The sequence below is a fragment of the Rhinoderma darwinii genome, chromosome 10, assembly GCF_050947455.1.
Source record: "Rhinoderma darwinii isolate aRhiDar2 chromosome 10, aRhiDar2.hap1, whole genome shotgun sequence".
Lineage (NCBI taxonomy): Eukaryota > Metazoa > Chordata > Amphibia > Anura > Rhinodermatidae > Rhinoderma > Rhinoderma darwinii.
Genome location: NC_134696.1, coordinates 54,376,771 through 54,386,897, shown reverse-complemented (window position 1 = coordinate 54,386,897; position 10,127 = coordinate 54,376,771). Strand labels below are relative to the sequence as shown.

Sequence of the window (10,127 nt, the reverse complement as noted above, 5' to 3'; positions counted from 1 at the left end):
ATTTTTCGATGTAAAAAACGGCGTTTCATTCCGACGGGTCGTTTTTTTTACACGGCCGGTGTGTAATAAAACGCCCCCTATAAAGAAGTGCATGTCACTTTTTGAGCCGTTTTTGGAGCCGGTTTTCATTTTGTCAATAGAAAAACAGTTCCAAAAACAGCCACAAAAAACGCATCAAAAAAATTTGATGCTTAAAAAACGGCTGAAAATCAGAGGCTGTTTTCTCTTGAAAACAGCTCTGTATTTTACAGACGTTTTTTGGTTTTCGTGTGAACATACCCTTAGGTATACTCTCATGTCCAATCTCTCATCTATTTAATTGGTAAATATAGAGGGAGGAGAATGGGACTTCCAAAAGATGATTTTACCTTTTATCTAGGTTTTCCCTTTCCATTCCCTGTCTAAAGCAGAGGTACCGCCCCAAATAGAGCTCCCCCACTTGTTGGTGACTGACCCCATTTAGTTTCTGGTTTATCCTTTCTTTGCGTATCCCCAAATCTGATATCACTTAATCAGAGTAGTCTTTTCTCAGCAAGGATAGAAATCTATTGTGGCCGCCTTGTCAATGCTTATATTGACATTCGATAGTGTTGGTGTTCAGATAGGTATGTAGATATGCACCTAGTGTGACATAAAAACTCCCCTCTCCCCGTTATGTTTCCCTGTTCTATCCTGCCATTAATTTAGACATGGCATGTGTAATACATAAAGCCCATTCTTGGGCTTTGGAATTTTCATGCATGTGTGGTAAAATTCAAGGAATCTGCAGCATGCTCATTCTTTTGCGGAAATGCCACCGATTTTCACCAGAGTTTTCACACTTTGAAATGCATAGTGTCAAATCCACGGCAAATCCACAGAAAATCCATGGCTAAATCTGTGCATAACACATGTGGATTTACTGTGGATTTGCGAGAAAAAAAAAAGTCTGCTACATGTGAAGTTACCCTTATTAATGCTGTTGTTAATCGGAATGTCTCACGTACTGTATGTACTTTTAATGATTACATTTAAAGATAATAAGAAGACTGTGCTCACTGCATCCCAGCCAAAACAGTAAAGCTGAAAAGGGTGCTGATGAAAACAGGAAACGTCACACGTGTGTGTGTGTGTGTGTGTGTGTGTGTGTGTGTGTGTGTGTGTGTCTGTGTGTGCGTGCGTGCGTGCGTGTGTGTTCCAGTGGCCAATGCAAAAACTGGAATTTTTTAGGACAGTCACCAAAAATGTAAAAAAAACTGTTTGGATTAAAAACCCTTTTAAAGTGTACCTTAATTGAAAAAAAAATGCAGATACAAATATAACAGCTACAACCCAGATTACAGTACAACGATATAATACATGATATAAATGTATTCAAATGTCTTGACATAGTTTTGCTTTTCTCCGAAACATTTTATGGATCTTATAATGTATGACTTTTATAATGTTATTTGTATAACAATCAAAGGTTTACACTTTTTTCTTTTATTTTCAGACCACATGATTAATTCTTTTGTATGAGGAAAAGAAAATGTTTTGATATGAATTATTCTGCAGCCAAACCATTCATCTTGTTCTCAATATTATTACAGATTGCACCCCTATTATCTGCCTTTGGATTTGCAAAATGTTTTTTGGCCTATGAGAATTCAAAATATGCAAATTGTATAGGACAAGGTATTGTGAATTTAGCAAAAGCTATTCAAGATCTTCCCAATAAAACACAATGGCTGAATGTATCCCAAAATGGAATAGTCATAGTGGAACACAAAACTTTTTTCCATTTGCCCAATCTTCTAGAGCTACAGCTGAACAGAAATCAAATCAGCATTGTTCAAGCCAGGGCATTCAAGAATTTAAAGAATCTACATCTTCTGGACCTTAGTTATAATTTAATACAACGTTTGGACAATTGGGATATGAATGATTTTACAGACCTGAAGATTCTAAACATTAATCATAACCGAATCAATACAATACAAAGTATGAGTTTAACGGCTTTGAATCATTTACAAGAACTTAATTTATCTTTTAATTATATTACCAATTTTACAACTGTGGCAGAAGCCGTGAAGAATTTAGCTGAGATATCCAGACTGAACCTGAGCTGTAATTTGGTATCCAATTTCTCAAATAATCAGAGGTTGATAGCTCTTCAGTCGCTGAACATTTTAGACATGAGCTGTAATACAATTGGTGTCTTAGACCTTAGTTATTTGTACATGCCCAATCTGACTGGTCTCATGGTGATGAAAAATAATATGAGTGTTATTAATGTGAGCTCCTTTTCGAATGTACCAAATTTAGCCCAGGTCAACTTTGATGAAAACCCATTAAACATCTCCTCCCTTCTGGGAATCGAGCTCCCTAATTTGACAGAACTGCACTGGTCCAGTATGAGACCTCAACTGGATAATGAGTTGTCTATTCCTTGCCAGGTTTTCCAGTCTTTACCAAAATTACGGGTTTTGTACATAATGCACTCGAAGATTTCACATTCCAGTATTGGGAAAATTGGTGAGTGCACCAATCTCACATCTCTCATTCTTTCAACAAGTGCTTTTAGGAAATTGACAAAGAGGGATCTTCAGATGTTTAGGTACATTAAGGTACTTTACCTTAACAAGTGTAAAATAGAAGAAATCCAAAACACTACATGGATTGGTCTTAAATCTCTCCATACCTTGATCCTAGAGAGAAACAGTATTTCATATTTAAAAGACAGATTATTTAGCCCTTTAATTGGTCTTCAGTACTTGGACCTGTCAAAAAATTTTCTAACTCAGATCAACAACAAATCATTTGAAGGCTTATACAAGCTCAAAACCCTTATTCTGAAAAGTTGCAAAATAGCAGTTATCAAGGCTTTTGACTTCACGTATTTACAGAATCTAATGTTCTTAGACTTGCGGGAAAACAGTGTATCAATAATTAAGACAAAGTCTTTTCACTCTCTTCACAGACTCGAAACGCTCTTATTGTCAGAAAACAAAATACATTCAGTGCAGGGTAAAAGCCTTAAAGAGCTTTCTTCATTGAAGAGACTAGAATTAGCTAATAATGCTATTTATAAAATTTCAGATAAGACTTTCAACTCTTTGAAAACTCTCAGAAGTTTAAATATCAGTGGAAACGCGTTGACTTTTAATAAACGTGAAACTCAAAGTCCATTTATGAGGCTTGAACTTCTTGAATCCTTGGATATGAGCTACCAAGTGCAACGTTATAAGGATAGTGTTTCAGAAACACTTTTTCAAGGCCTACGATCCCTTAATATGCTAAATGTTCAAGGTATTTCAAGTTCCTTTTTCAAAGATGTTTCCTTTTCCTTTTTACTCAATTTCACAGAATTTGATATGTCTGGGACCTTCCAAGGTGCAGATTTGCAATCATTGGTAAAATTAATCAGAAAATGTAAGCAAGTAAGATATCTTTACCTTGATAACAATGAAATCACAGATCTTCCTGAAGATACATTTGATCACTTTAACTTTCTAGAAAACCTTTCTCTGAAACAAAACAAACTTAAGAACATTAGTGAAAACCTTTTGAAACCCTTGTCTAATTTAAGAAATTTGGATTTGTTTATGAATCCTCTCTTATGTTCTTGTGAAAATTATTGGTTCCAGAATTGGTCTGAATGTAACACTCAAGTGCAGATACCATTTTTACAATCATATAGTTGTTATGGCCAAGTAGCCCATGACATCAATTTCCTAAGACATGATTTAAGTTTTTGTGGGACTGATATTTCTGTCTTATTTTTCATTATATCTTTTGTTTTAACACTGCTCTTCTTGGTCACAAGTCTTGTAATTGTTAAACTGAAGTGGTCTATACTTTACTTCTATCACATGATACAAGTATGGTTTCAATGGAGAATACAAAAGAAAAAGAAACTCCACTTGTATGACGCATATATCTCCTACTGCTCAGATGACGAAGACTGGGTTGTAAAAGAACTATTGATCCATTTGGAAAGCCAAGGACAACGCAAGTATAAACTTTGCTTCAAACCTAGAGACTTTATACCAGGATCCTACCATATTGATAATGTCCAGGACGCAATTAACAACAGCCGTAAGACCTTGTGTGTAGTCAGTAAGAATTATTTTGAAAGTCAATGGTGCAAAGTGGAAGTTGAAATTGCAAGTTCAAGAGTCTTTTACGAGAAGGAGGATGTATTGCTTGTGGTGTTTTTGGAAGAAATTCCAGATTTCAGGTAAGCTACTTACTTAAAATAGGGTATGATATTGTAGATATTGTAGATATTGTTTGATATTAAGAGTTCATAGGCAAGCTTTTTGGTAACCTCCTGGCCAATATGTAATGTCATATAGGCAAATATATAGGGACTATACATCAATGTTTCATCCAAAGTAGTAATTAAAACAGGAACCACTGGCGTGAAACTTGACTCTCTTAGGCCACAATGGAAAATATGCAACAGTGCCCCTCACCCATCATCTGTCCTTTATAAAACTGGTGTCTTCTTATGTGCCTTTGGGCTCCTTCACACACTATGTCCTGGGTGCAACTACTACATCTGCACACCTACAGCCATGCCCCTGACTGGCACACTAACCTGTTATTACAGTGTTTCCAGTGGACTGCAAAGTATTTAACAAGAAACCTACCCAGCTGTATTAACATGTACCTAACTGCAGCTATAAAAACTCACTGTTCTAGTGCTGGAGGCCCTTCTTAAATATTTTCTTAAAATTTACTGAAACATTTGCCAACCCGTCCCCTGGACAGACCTAAAAGACTTCTTTCTACCCCAGTGCCTCAGTGTCCTAATCTCCTGTGTCCAGCAGTTCAGTGACCTGATTTCTTTTTTGCCTAGGGGTTTAGGGCCATAGCTCCTTAGTTCCCCAGTCTCAGGTGACCAATGGTTTAGTACCTCAGTCCATACTGTCCAGCGGTTAAAGGGAATGTGTTGCTAGAAATTTATTTTATTTTTTTAGTTAAACAATTAGTGTGTAGGAGATTAAACATTGTTCTAATTTTTTTTTTTTTTTTCACGAGTCAGGAAATATTATAAATTAGATTCTAATTTATAATATTTCCCAGTGCTGGTCACTAGATGGAGCAAAACCACATTGCTTTATGCTGCAAAATTGGAAAAAACTCACTCGCTCTAGTGAGCTCTCAGAATCCCCCCCTCCTTTATCCCGGCTAGTGCCGGGAGAAACGAGGGGATTGAACGGTCAAACCTCCTACACTGTGTGTCGCCATTTTTTGAGCTAACACACAGTGTAGTAGGTTTACATACAGTAGTAAACACACACTGAAACACGAACATACATAGAAATAACTTACCTGCTCCTGCCACCGTGGCTCCCTCCGGTCCGTCCGCTCCGTCTGCTGCCGCTGCTCCAAGTGCACAAGTCCGGAAGCCGCGACCGGAAGTAGTAATCTTACTGTCCGGCCGCGACTTCCGGACCACAGGAAAATGGCGCCGGACGGCGCACAGTTCAACTTGGACTGTGTGGGAGCGACGCATGCGCCGTTCCCACACAGACGGCGTACACCATAGTGGATGGAACGGGCCCCCGTTGGCATTCACTATGGGACTGTATGTGCCGTATTCCATGTCTGTATGTGTCGTTAATCGACACATACAGAAATGGAAAAAAAAATGGCAGCCCGCATAGGGAAGAAAAAGTTAAAAAATAAAAAAAAGTAAAACACAAACACACAAATAAATATAAAAGTTTTTAATAAAACACTAAAATCAAACTGATGTAAGAAAATTTTTTTGGGTGACACTGTTCCTTTAAGTGTCACCGATCCCTGCTGTCCGACGGCTTAGCAAATATTTGCCAATAGTGTCCAGAGGTTAACTCCCCACTCACTGCTGTCCAGTACTGAGATTTATCAAGACTGGTGTAAACCAAAAGTGGCACAGTTGCCCATAGCAACCAATCAGGTTCAAGCTCCCAATTTTCAGAGGACGTTTTGAAAATAAAAGAAGCAATCTGATATGGGCAACTACTCCACTTTTCCTTTGCACCAGATTTGATAAATCTAAATTTTTTTTAGTGCTCCAGTCCCTGATGATCTATAATTTAATACCCATATCCTGGATTTTAATGCTCTTTGCTAATGGTTTATGTTCCACAACCCTTCCGCAGCAGTTTGGAAAACATCAGCCCAAGGGCCAGATGTCCTAGTCTTTAATGCCTTATCCCATGGAGTCTAGTGGTTTATTGCCATAGTCCCAGAGCCTGTTGCTTAGGAATTTTAAAAAAAACCTGATGTAAGTGGGAGTTAGCGTGTAAGTGGGGTGTCCAGTGGGCGGCAGCCATCTCTGCATGCAGACGCATACAGGGAAGGCTGTCAATCATTGACTAAGACCAGTCACTGGACTACTAAGCCCAGAGTGAGCAGGGATTTAAATAAATAAAATACAGAATATACCGAAAAAAAATATATATATATATATATATATATATATACAGTGAAGGAAATAAGTAGTTGATCCCTTGCTGATTTTGTAAGTTTGCCCACTGTCAAAGACATGAACAGTCTAGAATTTTTAGGCTAGGTTAATTTTACCAGTGAGAGATAGATTATCTAAAAAAAAAACTGAAAATCACATTTATATATATTTATTTGCATTGTGCATAGAGAAATAAGTATTTGATCCCTTTGGCAAACAAGACTTAATACTTGGTGGAAAAACCCTTGTTGGCAAGCACAGCAGTCAGATGTTTTTTTGTAGTTGATGATGAGGTTTGCACACATGTTAGATGGAATTTTGGCCCACTCCTCTTTGCAGATCATCTGTAAATCATTAAGATTTCGAAGCTGTCGCTTGGCAACTCAGATCTTCAGCTCCCTCCATAAGTTTTCGATGGGATTAAGTCTGGAGACTGGCTAGGCCACTCCATGACCTTAATGTGCTTCTTTTTGAGCCACTCCTTTGTTGCCTTGGCTGTATGTTTCGGGTCATTGTCGGCTGAGCTCTCACCTTCCTCAGGATAAAGGATACCCCACGAGGTGAGATTTTGCATGGAGCCCCAGATCGATGTCGATTGACAGTCATTTTGTATGCCTTTCATTTTCATTTTCTTAATATTGCACTAACAGTTGTCTCCTTCTCACCCAGCGTATTACTTATGGTTTTGTAGCCCATTCCAGCCTTGTGCAGGTCTATGATCTTGTCCCTGACATCCTTAGAAAGCTCTTTGGTCTTGCCCATGTTGTAGAGGTTAGAGTCAGACTGATTAATTGAGTCTGTGGACAGGAGTCTTTTATACAGGTGACCATTTAAGACAGCTGTCTTTAATGCAGGCACTAAGTTGATTTGGAGCGTGTAACTGGTCTGGAGGAGGCTGAACTCTTAATGGTCGGTAGGGGATCAAATACTTATTTCTCTTTGCACAATGCAAATAAATATATATAATTTTGACTATGTGATTTTCAGGTTTTTTTTAAATATAATCTGTCTCCCACTGGTAAAATTAACCTAGCCTAAAAATTCCAGACTGTTCATGACTTTGACAGTGGGCAAACTTACAAAATCAGCAAGGGATCAAATACTTATTTCCTTCACTGTATATATATATATATATATATATATATATATATATATATGTGTGTGTGTATATGTGTACATATATGTGTGTATATATATATGTGTGTGTATATATATATGTGTGTGTGTGTGTGTGTGTATATATATATATATATGTGTGTGTGTGTGTGTGTGTGTGTGTGTGTGTGTGTGTGTGTGTGTGTGTGTGTACATATATATATATATATATATATATACTGTGTATGTATATATATATATATATATATATATATGTGTGTGTGTGTGTGTGTGTGTGTGTGTGTGTGTGTGTGTATATATATATATATATATATATGTGTGTGTATATACAAACAAAGAAATAGACGCAGCACTCCAGGAGTAATTTCAAAAATAGATAGTGCTTTATTTAATCCATGTACAAAAATATCTACATTTCAGTCCTCTCAACAGGACCTTTGTCAAGCTACCTCTTTTCTACCCTCTACTATGTGTGTGTGTGTGTGTGTGTGTATGTATATATATATATATATATATATATATATATATACATACATGTGTGTATGTATATATACATGTGTATATATATATATATATGTATATATATATATATATATATATACTGTATACTGTATACACACGCCTTAACATTGAAATTGCAACACCAAGAGGGAAAAGTTTTGGAATTGTGGAAATCACAGGATCGATAGACATGTTAATCATATGCAAATGATAAAAGATGGAAACAAAATATTCCAAACATTCTATTTATTCAGTATTAAGTATGAGCACCATGCACATGAAATACACACACTTACACGCCTTGGAATTTTATCAATGAGGTTATTAATGGTTGTCTGAGGAATGTTATGCCACGCTAAATGCACTTGGGCACGCAAGTCATCAAGATTGGCTGCTGGCACCTCCCTTTGCAATTGACGACCAATGACCACCGAGATGTGCTCAATGGTATACAAGTCCGGAGACTCTGCAGGACATGGTAGCACATTTAGGTCATGCAGGCTGCTCACAGTAGCATGATCAACATGCGGCCTGGCGTTGTCCTGTTAAAAAACGGCTCCTGGGACACTTTGGAGAAATGGCCGTACCACTGGTTCCACGACAAAATAAATGTAAAGCCAAGCTGTTAGTGTACTTGAAATGAAGATTATAGGCTACTGTGCATTAAGTCACCCACACCATAATCCCAGGAGAAGGACCGATGTGACGTTCCCTTGTGAAGGCCTTCTCATGGCGTTGCCCACGTGGTCTCCAGAGCAATCTCTGGCTCTCAGTGCGTCCAAGACAAAAGTGGGACTCATCGCTGAAGATTATAGACCTCCATTACAGCCTCAATTGCTATCTTGTTGTGCACCATGATAGCCTTTGAGAGCAGTGGCGTGTGGTCAATGGAACACCTGTAGCTAGATGTCTGGCTAACCAGATGTTGTGCAAACACCTTTTGATGGTTTGTGTCGACACTGGTGGCCGCCCTAGGCTTGGGATGTGATGTCCAATTTCACTTGCAGCACAGAATTGATCACTACGCGCCATTCTTTAAATCAGACGATCCGTTCGTGCAGAGGTTCACCTCCACACAATTCTTGCTATCATTCCCGCTCGATGTTGTTCTCCCAACCTTCAGGACACGCAACATTGATCTGCTGGAGTGATAAGCAAAGGTCTCTCAGTTCAAGAATTCTGTCCCTCTCAGTTTGTGATAAATGGCACGTGGTGATAAATGGCACGTCGACGAACAGAAGCCATCGCACAACCATCCCATACCACTTGATCCGATTTTTGAGGTATCATGTGGCTAAAAAACTTTTCTTTCAATCTTGTTTTATGCCTCTCCCACATGCCAACATATTGGAGCCAGGTGCTTGAAAATTTGATCTTGCGACACCTGCTACTTCCTCGATTTGCATAACATTACGGCTTGCCCTTCTTGGTGTTGCAATTTCAATGTTGAAGAGTGTATATATATATATATATATATATATATATATTTATATATATATATATATATATATATATATATATATATATATATATATATATATACTTAGCTCCTCCTCCTGCCCTATAAGATGCTATATGCAGATTGGACACCATGTTCAACGTGACAGGTTCACCTTAAGCTGTAAACACAGGATCTATGTACATGATGGCATTGCAAAGGTTAGAAGTGCAAGGGTGGCAAGAACAGCCGGTGATATAATGTGTAAAGATTCTACTTAAAGGGGTTGTCCACCACTGGACAACTGATGACATATTCACTGAATAGGTTATCATTACATGATCTGTGGGGGTCCGACACCCGGACCTCGCACCATTAAGCTGCTATGGCTGCCTCCGAGCACCGGACGTACATGCCAGAAGCAGTTGGCTCCGGTCGCTGAATAGCGGCCGAGCTGCAGTACTGCAGCTCTGCTCCTATTCAAGTGAATAGGAGCAGAGCTGCAGTTCGGCAGCATGGCCGCTATGCTATGTATGGAGCCAACTCCTTACGGCTCCATACATCGCATAATGGGCCATAACATCCGGTGCACGAAGGCAGCAGGAACGGCTTAACAGTGCAGGGTACGGTGTGGGAACCGCACCGATG

General features: G+C 38.5%; 1 protein-coding gene across 1 annotated transcript in view; it reads left to right on the top strand.

The window, feature by feature from the left end:
- The first annotated feature begins 1,520 nt into the window (after positions 1-1,520).
- Positions 1,521-10,127, top strand: part of LOC142661461 (uncharacterized) — a 29,040-nt gene continuing 20,433 nt past the window's right edge. Inside the window, exon 1 of the mRNA XM_075838859.1 lies at positions 1,521-4,201. Coding sequence (XP_075694974.1) covers positions 1,521-4,201 — 2,681 coding nt within the window. The remainder of the gene's footprint in view (positions 4,202-10,127) is intronic.